This window comes from Sciurus vulgaris (genome assembly GCF_902686455.1).
Source record: "Sciurus vulgaris genome assembly, chromosome: 4".
NCBI classification, from domain to species: domain Eukaryota; kingdom Metazoa; phylum Chordata; class Mammalia; order Rodentia; family Sciuridae; genus Sciurus; species Sciurus vulgaris.
The window spans coordinates 87412748-87435036 of NC_136464.1; the positions used below are offsets into that span (position 1 = coordinate 87412748).

Consider the following 22289-nt stretch of genomic DNA (forward strand, 5'->3'; position numbering starts at 1 on the left):
TGGATGACCCTGGAGGAGACTTTGGCTTCTTCTTACCGTTGAAGTTTTTCAGCTGAGGAGGCTAGGTGGCCTTGAATTTCTGGAGAACATTTCCACCTTAGCCTCCTGGGAGCTGGGAGCTCACTTACAGAGTCTGCTCGAACCAGTTTCTTGTTGTTCTTCATCCTGTGGGCACAAAGAGGCAACCTCTTGAGACCCTGCTACTTGGAAGGCTGCCCACTGCAATCATCTTAACTTGCTGGTTGGTGCAGCCTTGGAGTTTCAGGAGGTATTAGCTGCTCCAAACTGATAGGTAACAGATAGATGTGAGTGGTGGGAGCTTGAAGTTAAGGAGATATTCTTATAAACTGGGCCTACTGTGCTGACTCCCACATGCTTTCTGTTAAAAAGCAATTTAACTGTAGCCCTGTCAGCGTAAGTCAGTAGAACATGTTACATTCCCCAGTAAACAACCTGTTATCTGCAAGAGAAATGCAGGCCAGAAATGCCAATGAGAAGAACACAGATTATTTTAAACAGGGGGATTTTGTGACCCTTAAATAGGGAGCTCAGGGAGATAAGGATAATTCTCCCAACCATAAAATCCATAAGAACAAGTTCCAATTAGAACCTGTCAGCATGGTCCAAAGTGACCTAGAGTTGCCCTGGACTGTTACCATGTGCAGTGGGGACTTAGGAGTTTGATGCAATCTTGCTGTCAGTCAAAAGTCAAGAGGTGAACCCAGGTGGGACATTCTAGAAACATCCCTGGGACCTCCCAGTAAAACTGGAGGGCATGAGGAGGCATGTCTTCCTTCTCATCTTAGAGAGGACCCACTCTCTACCTTGAGAGTGTCTCCTTTTCCTATTCTTTCTAATAAACTTATGCCTGCCTGCTATTCTAAGTGGCATGTCTGAAATCTTTCTGGGGTGATTTCAAGAACCTGTAAGAGGGAGCTGTTATAGCTGCCTTGGCTCCTTGGTTCTGTGGCAGGTCCTTACCCTGTAACAAAACCACTGCATAGATGAATAAACTGAGGCTCAGAGAGGCCACCAAAATTAGTAAGAGGGAGAGCATGATTCTATTCAGTTCTGCCTTACTCCAAAACACATTATTTTTATTTGTTTCCTGTTGGACCTTGTTATACCAATAACATTTATATAAGACTTGGAGATAAATGTAGGAGCAAACTCTTGTTCTATTTGCAAGAGTTGGCTTGTGTTTTAGTGATCCCAAAGAGTTCTGTGGAAGAAATTGAGAATTTAAGTGGTGGGAGAAGGTGCTAGAAGAGAATGATCAAAAATGAAAAGAGGAAAAAATGCAATGTGTTTAAAGGATAGAGAAGCAGGATCAGTTCAGAGGTTGGGAAGGACCCAGACTGGGGAGGGAGAAGTTGCCACTCAGAGACCTCCCTCTGTGCTGGGTCATTAGTTGGCCCAGTCCTGACTTAGGACAAACAGCAGGTATTGGTCTGGACTTTCTGGACCAAAGCAGATGTTCCTGAGAATTCTTTGCCATGCCTCTCCCTGACTGTCCTACATCTCTTGTCCAGTCTGCAACTTCCATCTGGGATCCAGGAAGTGTGTAATGCCACATTTAAGCTGCTTTCCCCCAAAATCGTCTTTTACTAAGCCACTTTCCTGGTGGACACAGAGCCCCTCTCTGGTGACCACCCCAATTTTTCCTGGCCTGGTGTGGCAGCTCTGGGTGATCTTCCTGTGTTCTGCCCCCAGGACTCACATGTGCTTGAGCAGATGCTCCGTGCACTGCACCAGGACGATGCCATCAAACGGTGAGTGTTCACACACCACGCCGCAGGTGCCATCTCGGCCCACAACAAACTGCAACAGGGAAGAAGAAAGAGGTGAAGCCCTGGGAGTCAGCAGTTCACACCAGCCCTGTAGCTCCAGGTCAGGTTCCCCTGGCATCTTGGGGTACTTCTCCTCCAAGGACACCAAGGCACTTTATTTCCTAAAGAGAATGCTTCATAGGGTTGCAGTGGCCTGAGAACATGATTCTCAAGACACTCTACCCTGGGTGACCTCCTTACCACAAAAGCTAGGTGCAAAGAGGAGCCCTGAGTTCCCTGACCGAGGCAGTCCAGCGATTCCTAGTGAGCTCACATGAAGTCTGTGTGCACCATCATCAGATCCAGGCATCACTGGGCTTCTCAGTCTCGCTTCCCCTTCATTACACACATAGACACCAACCTTTCTGTGATCAGGCCTGATGAACCCTGTTAGTTTTGGTCACCATTGATTTTATTCCCAGGTTCTAGCCAGTGTTCACCCTAGAGTGGATGCTGGATTATTGCAATGAACAAGTGAATGAAAGATAATGATCTGATTTGGATAGTAAGCAAATTCCTAGGGAGAAATAAAATACCACTTGACAGTAGTGAAGGCAAGGTATACTGGGGAGGCTCTGCTCTTCACTGCCAGAAACCCAGATCTCAGTTCTGCTGCTGCCCTGTGGAGTGGGGAGAGCTTCAGCAAGGTGCTTTGTTTTTTGGACTTCAGGTTGCTTCATTAAATACAGGCCCAGCTCAGTCCAACTCCCAGGATTGAGATGAGGATTAGAGAGAAGGTGTATGAGGGATTCATAGACACCATAAAGATTACTTGACTTTTTTTGAAGACTTTTCAAAGACTATATTTATCTTACTTATGAAAGGAACATAGTCAGTGCACAAAGGTATAGAAGGAGATGATGAGAAAGATAAAATTTAGTTCTTAAAGTTTAACTTAAATAAAGTGGGGCTGGTTTGTAGCCCATCACACTCAGGAGATACAAGTTCTTGATCTGTAAATAGACAAACAAATAAGTAAACAAATGCTCCCCAGGCGCAGTGGCGCACACCTGTAATCCCAGCAGCTCAGGAGGCTGAGGCAGGAGGATTGCAAATTTAAAGCTATCATCAGCAAATTAGCAAGATCCTTTCTTAACACTAAATACAAAAAAAGGGCTGTGGGTGTTGCCCAGTGGTTAAGCATCTGGGTCCAATCTCTGTAAAGAAAGAAAGAAAGAAAGAGGGCAGGGGCGAGAGAGGGGGAGAGAGAGAGAGAGAGAGAGAGAGAGAGAGAGAGAGAGAGAGAGAGAGAGAGAGAGAGAGAGAGAGAGAGAGAGAGAGAAGGAAGGGAGGGAGGGAGGGAGGGAACAAGTTCTTTAAGTCTTCACTGAAATCTCTCTCTCAGGGGACCAGAACATATCACATACACTTGAGGCCTCTTTCCCCTCCCTCCCAATCTTTCCTATTGTGTGCAACATGCTGGAGTATTTACTGCCATTCTATAAATGAAAAAGTGAATTAACTAACTAACTTCCCACAGAACTTGTCTCCAAAGGCATCCCTTGCTGACTCTTCTCTTTCTCCCCCCACCCCACCCTCTGCCTTTCTGTGTTGAGACTCATCCTTCATCTTGTCAAATTCAGGTTGATGGAACCTCTCTGGACTTCCTCGTTCATCTGATAATCTGTCCTGCCTACGAAAGCCACCTGGAGGCCAGTACAGACTTAACCCATAGGAACAAGGAGCAGGGAGGCTGTGTCCACTCCCACATTAGTGCCTTTCTGTCCCTGCCACTCAAAGGAAGGGAGGAAAACAGTATCTTTTAAATGCTGTTTTAAACGCCAGCTTATTGCCAGGTAAGGTGGAGCATGCCTGCAATCCCATCTACTCAGGAGGTTGAGGCAAGAGGATTGTAAGTTCGATACCAGTCTTGGCAACTTAGCGAGAGTCTATCTCAAAATAAAAAAGGGATGTAGTTCAGTGGTAAAGTGCCTCTGGGTTCAATCCCCAGAACTGAAAACAAAACAAAACAAAAACAAAAAGCTGCTCCCAAGGCTTACTATGTTCTGTATCCTGTGCATCCATTATATCATTTCATTCCCACAGCTGCTCCATGAAAGATTACAAGCAGTTAGCAACACTGTGACAGCTAAAACAGCCAGCACAGTGGCAGGAGAACTCATCAGAAACACTGGAATTGACAAGGCAAACCAAAAAAAGGATAACACAGGGACAGAGAGGAAAATGAGGTGTTGCCAAGAAATGCTCACCAACTGGAGCCATGCCAAGCAGAAGGGGAGCCATGGTTTGCCTGATCTTTTAAATGGTCATTGTTGCTGAGAGTGTGGTGGCTTTAATGTTAAACAAGAGTAGATTTGGGATTGGTATGTTGAGGGGAGAAAGTATGGACGAACAGGAATGAATGGCCTGAGCTCTGCTTCGTTCCTGTCTGCATGGGCATGGGTGGAAGTAAATGTGTTCTAGGAAGATGTCATGGGAATGAAAAAACATGAATTATTTGACTTCATTTTAGGACTTTTCTTCTACAGGGATGCTAGGTTGCCCTATCTCTCAAGGATTAAGGAAGGTACATTGAAATCAGGTGGTAGACATTGGGAAAAGCTGACAGGATTCTTGCTGAATGTGTCAAGAATTTATTTGGTAGAACAGTGGCACTCTCCCATCACTGATGTGTCCTCACCTTACAGTGTGTGATGGGGACGGGGAATGAGACCCAGGTGTGACCCAGATCTTCCTGGCACAAGTTTCAGGAGGGCTGGGATTTTCAGCTGGGTTTAGTCACTCCTGAAGAGCTCTGGCCAATCCAGAGGTGACATCAAGAGCACATCTCAGACCCTTCAGCTGCCCCAGCCCCACCAAATCCAGCACCCTGGGTTCAGAGGCCAGTGGATGCTCGTGCTGGCTGACAGCATGGGACATGGCTATGTGGAAGGGGGCACTTACCTGCAGGGACTTGTCATACCAGCGGTTGGCCCCGTTCTTGCTGCAGCCTCCGCCATGAAGGAGCTGGAGCGCCCTGTTGGTGTCACTGAGCTCCCCACCACCTGGGGCATCCAGGCACACCAGGCAGATGCAGCGCTCGATCATGTCCAGTGAGTCCCGGTTGGTAGAGTCTGCAGAACAGGCAAGCATGGCCTCAGCACCTGTCCTGCCCCAGGCCTGGGGTCCCCTCTCAGAGCCCCACATATTGCAGGGCAGCTGGACAACCTCAGGAGGTCAGTGAGATCAGCTAAACTGTCCTGAACCTTTTTCCTACCCAAGTGGTCCCTGTTAGAGTCCTGGCCTTCAGTTGTGGTCAGTTCTGCCCCCAGGGTGTGCACTATTGGTCCTGCCTATCAGGGTGGAAGGGGATATACTTGGACCCTCAGTTCAGCCTGTGTTGGAGAGGGGCTCCAATTCTTCATCCTCCACCTGGGCACCCTCAAGTCATACCTGTGCATAGGTGTTTATTTGTCTTAAATTATGATTTTCAAATATTTAAATTAGTGATTGAAGTTTTAAAATTAAGCAATTTTATGCAAAAATCTGAAGGAAGCCATCATCAGCAACTTAGCAAGATCTGCTTGCCCCCTCTCTCCAGTTCTTGGTTTGGAGTCAGAATGGTAAACAGAAGGGCCAGGCTGCCCCTGAACCTGCATCTGGATGATCATCTGGGGCCATTTCAGGCATGTGGAACTAACTCATCAAGACAAATAAACTAAAGCAGCTAGGTGTGCAGGACACATGCCACTTGGGAGGCTCAAGCCTGGCCTAACACAGCTTGCTTTTTAAAAAATTCTCAGGCTCCTGGACATTATCCTACAGGAAGGGTACTTTGAAAGTCATGCAGGCCCCCAAATGCACCCCCCCCACTACCACAGTAGCAGGAACTTAGACAAGGCCGGGTCTTCAGGAGAGGGAGTTAGGCACAGGGGGCTTGATTTCTCCACAGAGGAGTCTGAACATAAGGTTCTTCCTGGAAAACAAAGCCAGGCCAACTGGAGGAGCTGCCCTGTGATTCTTCCACCAAACATAGGAGGTTTTTAAAACATCCTGGTGGGGCCTGATCATGGGCACCAGCAGCTGCTGCTGCTGGAAGTGTCTCCCCTTCTTCCAAACTGGAGTCTCTATTGTGTTGATGGCGTGCTTTCTTCACCATCCCAAACTGAGTGAGTGTGGGAACAGATAACCTATCTTTTGGTTTAAAGTTCACCAAAAATTTTAAAGTCCATTAAAACCAAAGTATAATATTTTAGTTAAAATTTCTAAGGAGCCACATTAAGACCCAAAGGGGAAGGCTGCATATCTCTAAGATTCTGAGGTTGGGGCTGGATAGAGTTGATAGCATCAGGTGCAGGGATTCCTACTTCCCACAAGGGAAGGACTGAGAGTGCTCTATGCACAGGAAGATAGAGTGCATGGTATTTGGAAGCAAATTGCCATTATGTGGCAGAGATTGCTAGCTGCATGCCACAGTCTCCTTTCTCCCTTTACTCAAAGGACCCCTGGTGCTTAGCTTGGCATGGAAACTGCCAGTTAAAGCTACATTTCCCAGTCTCTTTTACAACTAGGGGCAACCAACTGTCTAAATTCTGCCAACAAGATCTAGAAACACTGTATTATAGCTTTCAGGAAGTGTCCTTAAAGGTAACTAGCAGGTGCTCTTTGCCCTTCTCCCTACTCTCCTCCCTTCTGCTGCTTGGAACCCACATGTGGCTGGAGCTTTCACCTCCATTTTGCCTTCTTCAGGCATGGGGTATGCTCCTCCTCCCAGTGTGGTTGCTGGATCCTAATTCCTTGTGATGGGTCTCCTCAATACTGGATACATGGCCACCTGTCCTGGCCCCTGCTTTGCCCAAGTGATTTCTCCAGGTTCATGAGAAGTTTCCACAGACGTCCTTGAATGAAAGGTGTGTCCAGTCCCCATTCATTCCTTTACTCTATTTGCAAATATTTGGGGAAGGAGCTGTAGCCCACAGCAAGTCTTCCACTCTGGGACATCCATTCATCCATTCCTGCTTCCTGTCTCCCTTGCCCCACTATGCCCCTGCCTGGGCCTCACAGCCAACCACCTGCACTCCCTGGTCACCTGTGTGCATTCCATTTCCTCACCATGGCCCTTCTCCTATTCTGTCTTTCAAATCCTGCTGGGTAAATCCTTTTAAGGTCCCTGATTCCCTAGCAGTGCTGGCCCCGTCCTCAAGGACTCCTAACACCCAGAACACACTGGCTCTGCAGCCCGCTCAGTGTAGACACGAAGGCTTCACTCTACCAGCCAGGTTGGACTCACAGCACACTGCACGGTGTATGACCTGCCTCCATCTCAGCCCCACACTTCAGGCAGTCACTGCGGTCCAGCACATGCAGCCCTTTGAACCCTGATCTGATGCCCTCCCCATGTCTATGTGCTTGCCAAGGGCGAGGCCTGGGCCTCCACACAAGGTGGGCACAGGAAAGTATCCATGGCTAGTAATGGACTTCAGTGTGCTTCTGTTGGTCTGGACAGGGTGGGGCTGGGATCTGTGAACCCTGCTCAGAGAGGAGCCTGGAGGAGCTCTGCTGGCTAACAAGAAAGGCCCGAGGTTCCTCTGAGAGCAGGAAAACACTACATTAGGGGCATCAAACATCATGGATGGATCATGGGGGTGGGGCGGGTACAGGTGTGGGTGAGGCTGAAAACAGGATAGGGATTCCTCTCTCCTCTGCAAGGTTCTCTGCACCTTACCCCCCTCCCCTCCAGTAGGCATCTCTGCAGATGGCTATTGTGCTCAGTCCTGCACCGAGCTCTGTGCCAGGCATCCCCTTGGGCTTGCAGGCTAACCAGTACCTTCAGAGCATGGAAAGGTATTGAACAGACCTGAGTCAGATTCAGATACACAGAGAGGAAGAGAGTGATGTGTCAAGAGGGAGATAACAGTATGGGGAAAGTCTTGGGAGAATGGAAGCAGACCCCAGGCTTATAGGTGGAGCTTGTGTGGGGGAAGATTGGCCTCCAACTTGTGGATGGAGGCTGGAAGATTTAGAGATGGCAAGAAAAACATAATGATGTGAGGCTATTATCTAACCTCTGCTGAGCACCTAGGATGTGCCAGCATCAACCTAAGCATACATGTTGACATATATGCAGTAGACATCATTGTCATGACTCATCTGCAGGTAAGAAGCAGAGAAACCAAATATCTCTATCTTAGGCAATTTCCAAGGCCTCACTTGTAAATGGGGGATGATAATAATCATCCAGTAAGAGTGGGGAGTAGGTTTGATCCCAGGCATTGAACTCCAATGCCTGTGTTAGGAGCAGATCCTCAAGGGTTGTGAATGTCAGGCTTAGCAACAACAGGGAGCCACTGAAGAAGCTTGGACCAAGGTTGAAGTGGTCAGAGTAAAGTAAAGAATGCCTGGCAGCATGGGGAGGGTGTGGACCTGGAGGGGAGGCAGGGACCACAGCAGCAACTCAAAAGCTGCGCACATTGACCCTGTTGGCTATGCCTTGCTGAGCTGTAAGGGCTTGCTTGGTGTCTGTTCTCACCAAGGTTTCTTAGAAACAGCACTAAGATCAGTGTGGGGTGGACAAGCTACAGCTCCCCAGGAAGCCTACAGCAACCCTGATCTGCTAGGAGGCAGGAGGAAGACTGATAGAACGCTGGAAAGGAGAGTGAAGACTTTCTGGGTGTCACAAGGCTGGCGGCAAGAAAGGACTGTCCTCTGGGCATCAGTACCCCAGGGTCCTCCAGGCAGGAGAGAAGGCTGCCGGAGGAGTGACTGGAGCCTTGCCATCACGTGCAGACTGTGCAGGGCCCAGCGGCTCAGTGCCACCCAACAGAAGCCAGGTCCTGGCTCATTAGACAGAGTGAAATGGGAGCAGGACAGCAGAGCTGGGAAGCCAGGTGGCCTTGCAAATGAACTCCCTGCATACAAGTGCTGATCGGTCAAATGCTGTCAAGTTTATCGTGTACGGCAGAAAATGAACTACACCCAAACTCATCCACCATGACTCTGGTCCAAATGTAATGGAAACACAGGGCGGTGGGCTGGAGGCACACGGCAGGAGCCGTTTGTCTTGTGGCATTCTCATGGAGCACATCGGGGCTCACTTAATGTGGTAAATCAATCTTCTTCAAGGAGGCCCTGCTTAATAGTGAGATGTGTGAGTTGAGTAATCAGAGGAGCTGCCCTGACACCCACACTCGGGGCGTTGACAGCTTCAATGGTGCGGAAATTCCAGAGGCTAGGAGGCCTTGGGGAGCCCTGAGGCTTCTGTTAGGGGTGGAAAGCTTAAAGACTGACTCTGGTGAGCAAAGACAAAAGATATATCTAGTACCTCTGTCTTGGGAAGGCTGTAAGACTCTGCATTTCTGCTCTTTAACATGCACACCTGAGCATGAACACACAAGGACATACACAGTCCTTTCTAGGACACTTGTCTTCCTTGATCTGTTACCAGAGAAATGGGCACAGGTCAATTTCTACTATGCTCCCTGTCACCCATCACACAGTCAGGGAGATGGAGGTACTGAACTCTTTCTCAAAGGCATAAAGCTTCTAATCCCTTGCCAATCCCATCTGAACAGCTTTCCTCCCCTGGTGAAGGAATTGTATCTCCTTTTGGGAGGTAAATCTGCCATCACACACCCCATATTCTTCCCTGCTCCATGGCCTGGAGGTGATTTTTATGTTTCCAATCCCCAGAGACTGAGATCCAACAAAATTAGTTTTTGCCCATTGAAAATGGCTCTTGCAATTAGAACTGCTTTGACTTAAGATATAAAAGCCTCCTTTAAGAAGTTCAAGAAGGAGGGTCTTTGGCTTCCAGGAAGATGGATTAGGCTTTTCTCTATTACTCCCACCGTAAACCCTGGATGTTACATTTAAAGCAAACAAAAAGAGGCTCTGGAAGACAGAGGAAGGAAAACAGATCAGCCAGGAACCTCAGGACCTAAAAAATAGTATGGAGACAGGTCCTTGGGTGTAATGGACTGAATTGTTTCTTCTGCAAATTCATATATTAAAGCCCTGGCTGCCAATGTGAGTATATTTTGAGGTAGGACCTTTAGAGTGGTAATTCAAGTTCAGTGAGATCATAAGGGTGGGACTCTAATCCAATAGGACTGGTGTCTTTAAGAAGAAGGAGAGATACCAAAGATGTGTACACAGAGAAAGGGCCATGTGAGGACAGAGCGAAAAGACAGCTAGCCATGGACACAGGCCTCAGGAGATACCAACCCTGCCAGCACCTTGATTTTGAACTTCCAAACTCCAGAACGGTATGAAATGCATTTCTGTTGTTTAAGCCACCAAGTCTGTGCTATTTTGTGATGGCAGCCTGAGCACTCAAATACACTGGGTATTTTTTTTCCCCTAAAATATCCCACACTTGGAACAGGAAAAGCCAGCAACATAAAATCTCAAGTAGGTAGAGAAAACAAAATGAAAATAAAAAACTCAACAAAATTCTGCTCTCTCTGTCCAAAGAACCAAAAAAAAAAAAAAAAAAAAAAAAAAAAGACATAGCTATTCTCTTTAGCCAAATATCACAGGAAAAACTGTCATTCTACACACACACACACACACACACTCACACACATACATCCTCCACCCTTCACTGCCAGAAAAAACCAGTGGGGAGCCTAGACTTCTACCTTCACTGGTCCATAATGAGGCATCTCAACCTCCTGGACTATCAGAGAAGGCATGGCCAGAATTCAGGGGTGGAGGAGAAAGTAGTGAAGTTGAAGATGGAACAATGGAAATTGCCCAATCTGAACAACAGAGGAAATAGATTAGAAAAGAAAGAAAGGGCCTAGGAAACTCTGACACACAAGATCTAGCATTCATGTCATCAAATTCCCAGAAAGAGAGGAGAAAGAGCAGAGTAGAAAAGTACACAGAGAAACATTGGCAAAAACCTCCCCAAATTTCTTAAAAGACATAAACCTAAAGGTTCAAGAAAATGAAATAACCTGAAATAGGAAAAATTGGAAGGTATCCATACTAATACATATCATAGTTGAACTTCTGAAAACCAAAGGCAAAGAAAAATCTTGAAAACAGTGAGAGAGAAATGATACTTTATTGGAGAAAAGCAATTGGAATGACAGCAGATTTCTTATTAGAGGCTAGAAGGACATGGCACACATTTTTCAAGTTCTGAAAGGAAATAACTGTCAACAGAGAATTTTAAATCCAGGTAAAAGATCTTTCAGAAATGAAGGAAGAAGGGCAGGTCCAGTTGAGCACACCTGTAATCCCACCAGCTAAGGAGGATGAGCGGGAGGATGGAAAGTTCAGAGCCAGCTTCAGCAACTTAGGGAGGCCATGAGCAACTCAGCAAGACAGTCTCTAAATAAAATATAAAAATGGCTGGGGATGTGGCTCAGGGGTTAAGCACCCCTGGGTTCAATCCCTGGTACCAAAAAAAAAAAAGAGAGAGAGAGAAGGAAAAGAAATAAAAGAAGAAATCAAAACATTCTCAAGTGGGGGAAAAGAAAACCCACTTAGGACTGAGGGTGTTGCTCAGTGGTTCAGTAGTTGAGCACTTGCCTTAGCACGTGTGGAGCCTTGGACTCAATCCCCAGTAGCAGGAACAAACAAACAATAACAACTACAACAACAAACTAAGAACATTTATTCCTAGCAGATCTCTCCTAAAAGAATGGCTAGAGGAAGCTTCCTACAAAGGAAGGCAATGATAAAAGAAGGAACACTGGAATATCAAGAGAGAAGAAAGAACAGCGGAAAGAGTAAAACTCAGAAATTATGTGTTAGAGTTGAAGCAAAAGTTGTAACAAGGCTAATATGTTTTTAAAGGTATGTAGATGAATTATTTAAGATAATTAAAACAGGGGAGAGTAAAAGGATATAAAAGGTAGTAAGGTTTCTGTATTCACTAGACTGGTAAATTTTAACACCAATAGACTAAAATAAGATACATATATGGTATTACTTATAGAAACTGCTAGAAAAAGCTGCTACATGAACAGATAACACTAAAATACCACTATAAATAAATTAAAGTAGACTTTTAAAAAATGTTTACATAACCACAGGAAAGCAAGAAAAAGAAAACAAAGCTGGGTGTGGTGGTGCATGCTTGTAATTCCAGTGGCTCAAGAAGCTGAGACAGGAGGATCATGAGTTCAAAGCCAGCCTCAGCAACTTAGGGAGGCCCTGTAGCTAAATAAAATACAAAAAGGGCTAGAGATATGGCTCAGTGGTTGACAGTCCCTGAGTTCAATCCCCAGTACCAAAAAGAAAGAAAAAAATTGAAATTGAAAACAGAAAACAAAAACAAAAATTTAAATTTTAGAGTTTAGCCGTCACATATAAATTATTACATTAAGTGTAAATGATTTAAACATACCAATTAAAAAACAAATATTGGCAGAATATATTAAAACATGACCCAGTTCTATGCTGTTAATAAGGAACTCCCATCATATATGATGATACAGGTTTGTTGTAAGTAAAAAGAAGGAAAAATATATATCATGCAAACATTAATCAGAAGAAAGCAGGAATCACAATATTAATGGCACATAAAGTAAACTTCAGAATAAAGAGATTTATCAGTCATAAAGAGACAATTCTTTAAAATAAAGGGTAAAACCATAAAGAAGACATAGCAATCCTAAATGCATATGTAACAAAATACCACAAATGTGTGAAGAAAAAACGAACAGAATTAAAAGAAGGAATAGAAAAATCCACTATTATAGTTGGAGACTTTAATACCCATCTGTTGACAATTGATTGAGCAACTAGACAGAAATTCAGTAAGGACATAGAATTCAACAACACCATCAATTGACAGGATCTATTTGTATAGAACACTTTGCTCAGTGACGGCAGAATGCTTGTTCTTTTTAAGCATCCATGAAACATAGGCTGAGATACTACATCCAGGGCCATAAAACAAACTCAGAAAATTGAAAATAATTTAAATAATACAGAATGTTTTGTTCTCTGATCATAGTGGAAGCAAAGTAGAAATGAAAAAACTGAAAAATAACATGTAAAATGCCTAACATTTAGAAACAGAACAACACACTTCAATAATCTGTGAGTCAAAGAAGGAGATTTAAGGTAAATTTTAAAAATACACTGAAATGAATAAAAATCAAAATATGCCATATAAATATTTGTGAGATGATTCTAAAATATTAATACAAGGGAAATTTATAGTACTAAATGTTTATATTAGAAAAGAGGAAAAATCTCAAATCAATAATGTAAGTTCTCACCTCAAGAAGCTAGTAAAAGAAGAATAGGAAAATCCCAAGGAAGCAGGAGGAAGGAAATCATTGAAAAGAGGAAAAAGAAAAAGGAAAGAAAATCAATAAAAAGAAATAAATTTGGTCCTTTTAGAAGACCAATAAGATTCCTAGCAAGATCAATGAGAAATATGAGAGAGAGAAATAAAGAGAGAAAGAGAGAGATGCAGTGGGGTAGGGGGAGGAAGAGAATGAATTACCTATACCTATCATCAGGTACGAGATGGAGGATATCACTTTAGAGCCTATGGATACCAAAAGGAAATAAGAGAATACTATGAACAATTCCACACATAAAAATTTGGTAACTCAGATGAAATGAACCAATCCTTGAAAACTATAAACTCCTACTACTCACTAAATATGAAACAGATAATGTGTGTATGTGCGTGCGTGCGTGCGTGTGTGTGTGTGTGTGTGTGTGTGTGTGTGTGTGTGTTGCTGGGGATTGAAGTCAGGGCCCTATGCATATTGGTAAGCACTCTACCACTGAGATACACCACTGGGCCTCTATAACTATTAAGGAATTGAATTTGTCAGTTTAAAACTCTCCAAAAATGCATCTCCAGGCCCAAATGATTTTCACCAAAAAAACTTTACCAAGCATTTAAAGAAAAATTAATACCATATCTGTACACTCTCTTCTAGAAAATATTAAAGAAGGGAACACTTCTCAAATTTATTCTATGAACTGGTATTACCCTAATGCCAAAATAAAACTAACATAGGATCAAAAACCAAGCAGCTATAAACACAGATGCAAAAGTACTGAACAGAAACATTAGCAAATAGAACTAGGCAAATATAAAAATAATTATACATGATGTTCAAGTGGAGTTTGTTTCAGGGATGCAAAGGCTGTTTTCATACTTGAACAACAATTGATATAGTTCACCATATTAACAGAATAAAAATGAAGAATCACATGAATATATTAATTGTCATAGAAAAAACATTTGGCAGAATTCAACATCCATTCATAATAAAATCTCTCAGGAAACTAAGAATAGAAGGGAACTTCCTCAATTTCATAAAGAGCATCTACAAAAAAATCTATGTCTAACATCATATTTATTTAAAGGCTAAAGAAGGAATCTTTTCCCTAAGATCAGGAATAAGACAAAAATATCTACTCTCACTGCTGCTACTTGACATAGCACTGGAAGTTCTGGCCAATGCCATAAGGCAAGAAAAGGGAATAAAAAACTTACAGATCAGAAAGAAAAAAATAAAATTGTCACTATTTTCATGTAACATGATTTTTTACATATAAATTCCTAAAGAATCTACAAAAGCAAACAACAACAATGGCAACAAAACCTCCTAGAATTAATAAATGAATTCAGCAAGGTCACAAGATACAAGATCAACATATAAAAATCAATTGTATTTCTGTATACTAGGGATAAATACATTGACATTAAAATTAAAAATACAAAGCCAATTATAATCATTCAAAAGAAATTCAGTATTTCAGTATAAATCTTGCAAAACAATCTATAGAACTTGTATGCCAAAACAAAACACGAATGAAGGAAATCTCAGAAGCTCTAAGTAAATGAAGAAATACACCATGCTCACACTTTGGAAAAGTCAACACAGTGAAGACGTCAGTTCTCCTCAAACTGATATACAAGTTTAGCAGAGTTTCCATCGAAATCTCAGCAGGATTTTTTTGTAGATACAGATGACGTTATTCTACAATCTATATGAAAAGGTGAAGAAGCTAGAACTGCTAAAACAATTTTGAAAAAGAATAAAGTTAGAGGAATCAATACATCTAATTTCAAGACTAATTATTAACTACTTTATCAAGCTTGGGTGATACTGGCAGAGGGATATTTATCCCAGTAGAACAGAGTAGAGAATCCAAATAGACCCACAAAAATATGTTCCATTGGTATGGATTAAGGAGCACAGATCATTAAGAGGAGGAAGGATGGCATTTCAACAAATGGCATGGGAGCAACTGGACATCCATGGGCAAAGAAAAGAAAACCTTGACATAAACTTCAAACCTTACATAAAGATTAACTTTGTATAGATTGCTGACTTAAATATATGGTATCCTACTATAGAACTTTCAGAAAAATATAGGAGAAAAGTTTTGACTTTTGGTGAAGAATTCTTTTGGCAAAGAACCTTAGATGAAACCAAAACATGATCCATAAAAAGAAAAATTGATAAATCGTACCATAACAAAATAAAAAAATGTTTACTTATTGACCCACTGTGTTAAGAAAATGGGAAGATGGACTGGGGATGAAACTCAGTGGTAGAGCACTTGCCTAGGATGTGTGAGGCCCTTGGTTCCATCACCCCACTGAAAAAGGAAAAAAAAAAAAAAAAAAGGAAAGAAAAAGAAAAAGATGGAGAGAAAAGCTACAGACAAGGATAAAATATTTGCAAAACACATATTCAAAAAGGACTGGTACCTAGAATATATAAATGACTCTTAGAACTAACAATTAAAAAAAATCCCAAACAGCCCAATTAGAAATTGGGCAAAAAAAAAATATAATGAGACATTCAATGTTATTAGTCATTAGGAAAATAGAAATTAAAACACAATGAGATATTTTCTCATCTATCAGAATAGCTAAAATAAAAATAGTGACAACACCAAATACTGGCAAGGATGCAGAAAAACTGAATGGCACACACATTGCTAGTGAGAATGCAAAATGATACAGTCACTATGGAAAACATTTTATCAGTTTCTTAAAAAAATGAACATGCAGCTATCATGTGACCTACCAATTTAATTCCTGGGTATTTCTCCAGAAGTGAAAACTTATGTTCCCATAAAACCCTGAACACAAATGTCCATAGTTGCTTTATTTGTAAAACTGAAACTGAAAACAACTCAGGTGTCCTTTGATGGGTAAGTGGTGGAGGAAACTGTGGTACGTCATACCATTGGAATATCACTCTGCAACAGAAAGGGAATGAACTATTGACAAATGCAACAGCTCGAATGAATCTCCAGAGAATTATGCTGAATAAAGAAAGTCAATTTCAATAATCATACATGCCATATAGTTAAAATATTATTTTTTTCAGTACAGGGGATTGAACCGAGAGCACTCTACCATTGAGTAACATCCTAAACCTTTATTTTATTTTCTTCCTGATACAGGGTCTGACTTGGATGTCCAGGATGACTTTGAATTTGCAATCCTATAGCCTCAGTCTCCTGAGTTGCTGGAATTGTAGGCATACACCACCATACGATGTTTTTGTAATATTCTTGAAACAATAAAATTATAAAAGTGGAGAATAGATCTGTAGTTGCCAGGAACTAAAGAGGGATTGAGTGGGAGAAAAGTAGGTGTGACTTAAAAGGGCAACTTGGGGCATCCTTATGGTGATGGAAGTGCTGTGAATCTTGACTGTGTCTATGTCAATATCCTAGTTGTGATACCGCACCATAGTTTTGCAAGATGTTACCATTGGGGGAATTTGGGAACATGTAAAATCTCTATTATTTTTTACAATTGCATGCCTATTGACGGTTATCCCAAAACAAATTTTACTTAATTTTAAAAAAAAATGTTTTTAGTTATAGATGGACAATACCTTTATTTACTTATTTATTTTTATGTGGTGCTGAGGATTGAACCCAGTGCCTCACCCGTGCAAGGAAATTACTCTACCACTGAGCCACAATCCCTTTAACTTAATTTAAAAAAAAAAAAAAAAAAAAAAAAAGAACTCAAGAACCAAGAAGTTGTTTTTTTTGTTTTTTTTTTTTTTTGTTTTTTGTTTTTCTTCCTTCTAACTACCCTTCCCATAAAGACAGAAGATATGAAGATCCTTCACCTTTCTGGAACTGGGGAGAAGGGTGGTAAGTGATAATAAAAACCCCTTCCCAGTTGTCTTGTACCCCAGGTATTATTGTGCTGCACCAAAAATGGGAGAAGAAGGTCAGAGCAATGGCGACCAGAGAGAAATTAGAGAAGATGGGTGTCTGGTGTGTGTGCATACAGAGCATGTGGTATATGAAGAGTAGGGAAGCAAAATTCACCCTAGAGGTAATGAGGTTGATTTAAGTTAGGACTGCATGCAAGGGATAATGGCCCTCTAGACTGAAGGCCCTAGGTCACTGTCTATGACAAGACGGGTATTGTCCATTGGACAGGTTCCAATTTTCAAGTTTACTAGATTTTTTTCAGAGAGGTTGGGGCATTGGGAAAAGTGTCCCAAGAGTATTTCCCTAAATCTATTAAGAACAATCATTTAGCGAACACTCTTAGTGTTCCAGGCACTAGGCCATCTGCTTAGTAGCCATCCCCATAGGGCAGGATGCTATCTCCATGCCACAGGCTAGGAAGCCCAGGCTGCAGGAGACAGCAACAGGGGCAGGTCAAGACAAACCCTTTTGACCTGGACCACTCACTTCTCCCTGTATGAACGCTCTTATCCATAAAGACCTCCATGCTTCTACTATGGGGTTGAGGAGGAAGCATGGCCCCAGGCCCCCACCCCCAGAGAAAGAAAATCACATTGCCTTGAGAGTACAGCAGGTATTTCTAGGCCAATTAAATCAGAGAGGTTGTTATTGCTAATGTGTAATTGGTTTTAAGATCAGCAGACTTGCCTAGCTCTGGATGACAATATTTAAACAGCAAAATGCCCTCATCCTGAGTAGTTCTTGTGAACTGTGACCATGGCCTTCTGCAGCTGCAGCCGCCTTCTGTCAGTTCCCTCCTTGAAAGCAATGGCTCAGCTCTAATTGACTGCTGGGGATAAATATTTACGGGACTGTGTAAAGAAGAGCATCTGCCTGTGAGGTCTGTTCACAGGATCTCCATGCAGCATCCAGGAAAACCAGTGGGCTCGGGGGGCCTCTTCAAGCTGGCCATCTTTTTCCTACAAATTGACAAGCGCTGTAGTCTTCCAGACTCAGGGCCGAATGTCTAATTAAATTTTCAGACCAGGATAACGGTGTTAACTCCTCCTGGGTTCAGGAAGGCCACAGCTTCATGGCTCAGTGAGGAGGGAGGTCCTGAGAGGATGTGCAGGCCCCTGCTGAGACCCCAAGCTCATCTTCAGAACCCCACCACCACTTACTGGGCACTACAGACTTCAGGCCAGGGAGGTAGATGCCCTGGCTCTACCACCAACCTTCAAAGTGGGGAACTGCTCACTCCATGGGAGATGCAGCTATCTACCCTATTCAGAGGGGAGGAAATCTCCACCTCACAGAAGATTTGTGACAATATGGGACAGAAAACACTGGGAACAGGGCCGTGCACAAAGGAGGGACTTGATGCTCCGCAGCTGCTAAGTATCTGAGTAAGTGGGTCCCAACCTGGGCTGCACATGAAGTCATCAGGGTGCTTTAAAAATAGATTCCTTGGCCCCACTTCCATTCCACTGGAAAATCACTGGGCCCAGGAATCCATCTTGTTTTTAAAGGAATGCGCTAGATGATTTTGATGTTGTCAGCCAACCCCAGTCTGCAGCCAGGGCTGAGTCACACTGACCTCAGCCCACCTGAGCTGGGCCTCAAGTTCCTGGCCGAGACAGGCCAGGAGTGTAGCCTCCACACCCCTTCAGGACTCTGTCAGAAGTGCTCCTTTGGTTTTAGCCTGATGCCCTGGCCCTATGGTCCCCTAGGAGGGTACTTGGCATGGTCTGTGGATGCTGGGGCTGCTGACTATGACCACAACATGCATACTTCTGTATGGTGTGTGAGTGAGCTCTTCATGAGAAGCTCTGAGCAAGGGCTGTGTGGGGTGAGGTGGGGAAAGGTGCAGAGTTTGCAGGAAGTATCCTGGCTCCCTTGCATGTGCTGTGTCACCTTAGTGGTCCCTCGACCTCTGTGGGCTTCACATGCTCAATGTCAGGGCAGAAGATCAGATGGGGTAGCCTGGGGGCTCACAGCAGGGGCCGTCCTGGCTGGGGGTGCGCCAGAGGAGCAGAGATAGTGTCTCAAAGGAGAACGGGTTGATGCAATGAAGGTTGTGGGCAGACAAGCCCCTGCCCTGTCTGTTCTTATTTGACTGGGTGAGAACTCAGGGACACTCTTTGAGCATAGTCACCATGATTCAGTCCTCTGCCAGGATGAGAGGAGCCTGGTTGTGGGGCCTCCTGCTGGACAGCACCTGCCTGGTCCCTGTGCCCAGGTCTCAGGGAATGAGGAGGGGAGCTTAGGGCTTCAGCTGAAAGATTTCGGATATATGATGTCCTGAAATGGCTCCACCCATTCCATGGCATTAATATAGATGCTGTTGTGGGCCACAAAAACCCTTGGCCCTAACAACCTTCTCCAGCCTGGGAGAACATAACTTCCCAGAGGTTAAGGACTGGGAACATTGTCGGCAATGATGATCTCCATCCCTGGGTATTGGCTCTCCCATCCCTCAGCTCCACATACTCAGCCTTCTTTCTTGTCCTTCCTAAGCCCTCATGCCTCTGGCCTTGCAATGGACCAGTTCCCAGCATGACTGACATCCTTTGTGAGTGTTCTGTCCACCTTCTGCTTCAGCCTAAGTATGGAGGGACCCAACCCCTGAAGTCCTCTCATGTACCCTAGGGTCAAGCCAGGTAGTTGGCTCCCTTCTCCTTGTTCTCATTTCTGAACAATTTCTCCTGCTGCACCTTCTTTCCCTTTGGAGCCTGACCACCCATTGGCATCAATTTCCCTGTTGCTGTGTTGCACTCAACACAAAGATCTGGATTTCCAGTTCACCTTTACCCTCCCTACCATCAGTGGAATCCTCATTCTTGTTAACTTGAATAGTCATGAAGATGACCCAGCCCACATCCTCTTCTCTCCATTTATTTCTCCACCCACCTTTGACTGTGCAACTTCAGCACCCACTACCAGGAGCACATATGGGAACTTCTCACTACCAAAAGCCCACTGCCTCTGAAGTCTAACACATACCAACTGTATCCTGACCTTCTGGTTCATATACTGTCACCTACTGAATATCCTAACCTCACCAGGATCTCCAAACCCATTGGCCTCCTGCCTACTCTCACCATCCATGAGACACTCTTCTACCTATCTCCTGTTACAGGCTGATGGTGTCCTCTCCAAATTCATATGCCGAAGTCCTAACCTCTAGCATCTCAGAACGTGTGTTTGGATCTCGGACCTTTAAAGAGCTAGTTAAATTAAATTGGATCACTAGGGTGAGCCCTAATCTAACATGACTGATGCACTAATAAGAAGAGGAGATGAGGACACAGGCACACACAGAGGGAAGACGACGTGAAGGCAGAGGAAGAAGCTTTCATCAACAAGCTAAGGAGAGAGGCCTCAGGAGAACCCAACCCTGCTGACACCTGGATCTCTGATTTCCTGCCTCCAGAACTGTGACACAAGAAATTTCTGTTTACTACTCATTCTGTGGTACTTTGTTGTGGCAGCCTAAGCAGACTAGCACAATTCCTATTCAGTTCCCATTCCAACATTATGACAATTCCTGTGCCACACCTCTCTCCCTTGGTTATGTCCAACTCTGGCCTGAGCCCAGTAACCCATCTACTTCTTTCCCAAACCCAAGAAGCTGAGCAATGTATGTGTGTGTGTTGGGGCAGGTCCTACATTCCAAGAGAGCCTATCATGCTTTTTTTTTGTGTGTGTGACTTGAGAATCCCACCCCAGCTCTCTCAGCTCCTGCTGTGATTCTGCTGATCTAATACCAGGAGCTACCAGTTTGAGCGCCTCTTCACACTCTATCCTGCCATCACAGGTATAGTCCTGCAGGTCATGGGCCCAGATTTTGTTTTCCCTGTACAACAAAAGTCTCTTATTCTCTGAATGCCAACTCCTTCATTGGTCTCCTCCCTCCTCATCCAGCTCCTTTTACTGAATTCCTTCCTTGCACTTGTCTGCATACAACCATGCACTTGCCTCTCCTTTTAAGAAACATTTCCTTTGACCCTCATCCTCTTCCAGACATTCCCCTATTTTTCTGCTTCTTTTAATATCAAATGTCTGAACAGAGTCACCCACACTTGCTGGTTCTACTCACTCACTGCTCCATCAACAATCTTTTTCTGTCAATGGACCATTCCTGTCCACATCCAACCAACTCTCGTCCTACTACCCCAACCTGATCCTTGTCAGGTTCACTGACAATGTTAAGGTTGCCAAGTTCAGCATCTTCCCTCTGTCCTGTTCTTCCTTGAACTCTCTACAGAATCCATAAGGCTGGCCAGTCTCATCTTCCCTGTTGAATCTGTGACTCATCTCCTGGTTTTACGGGCTGCTGTTTCTCACTCCCTTTGCATCTTTCTTTACTTGACCCCCCAGTCCCTGTTCTCCTATTTCTAGATGATCTCATCCAGGTCGGGGACTTTAAATATCATTTAGGTGCTGATGGCTCTTGAATTTATATCTCTGTACTGACCTCTCCCTTGAGCTCCAGACACATAGATCTAACTTGACATCTCCATTTAGATGACTCAAAGTGCCTCAAATCAAATATGCTCTGACAGGATCTTTATGCCCACTCCCCACTGTGTTTCCCATATCAGTAAATGGTACCATCATCCACTCAGTGGCTCATATTAAAAAATCCGGGAATCTCTCTTGCTTCCCTCTTCCTTCTCAATGTGTCTGCTTTGAGATATATCTAGACCCACACTCATCTTTCCATCTTCACTCTCAACCCTCACCCACACTGTCATTGTCTTTCACTTTGGAAGGGGAATCGTTTCCTAAATGGTCTCTCTGCCCCTCTGTGGGCAGTGACTGCTCCCGGAAGGAGGGCCCTGGGGAGGACTGGTTTCCTGCCTTGCCCAAGACACAGTCAGTGGTGCTAATTGAATTAATCGGTTTGCCCAAGGGGCAGCGTATGTGCTCCCTCCTTTCTGTTCAGCTTCCCTCAGAAACAGCACTTCCATTCACAGAGCCAGATCAAGTGCCATTAACAAATTAATTCCGATTAGTGCAGCCCAAGCACTCAGACCTCAAGGCAATCCTGGTCAGTCGTCTGGGGCCTGGCCTGCTAATAAAGTGGAAGCTGTGCTGGAAGCAGAGGCGATTATTTTGATGCCTGTCTACGTCCCTAGAGGGGAGAAGAGTGGGATGTGATTTCACTACAGTCTCCAGAGGGAATTAACTCACTTTCAAATGATAAGTTATTAATTCCCCAATGTGGTGGTCAGGTCTATGAGAACAGAATCAGCTCAGCATTCCTCCCCATAGCCCTTGCAGCTTCTATTTAGGATAAGCATTCAGCAGTGCCCAATAACTGGAATAAAAAATAATTGGTAAGTGGGAAATAAA

At 43.9% G+C, this 22289-nt stretch overlaps 1 protein-coding gene across 4 annotated transcripts in view; it reads right to left on the reverse strand.

The window, feature by feature from the left end:
* CHAT (choline O-acetyltransferase) overlaps window positions 1–22289 on the reverse strand; it is a 49396-nt gene that overhangs the window by 12167 nt on the left and 14940 nt on the right. For 3 of the 4 annotated variants that reach the window (XM_079137342.1, XM_079137344.1, XM_079137341.1), the window contains 3 exons: window positions 4734–4903; window positions 1721–1821; window positions 37–165 (listed from right to left, as the gene is read on the reverse strand). In XM_079137342.1, coding sequence (XP_078993468.1) covers window positions 37–165; window positions 1721–1821; window positions 4734–4903 — 400 coding nt within the window. The remainder of the gene's footprint in view (window positions 1–36; window positions 166–1720; window positions 1822–4733; window positions 4904–22289) is intronic. The other variant, XM_079137343.1, reaches the window with a different exon arrangement.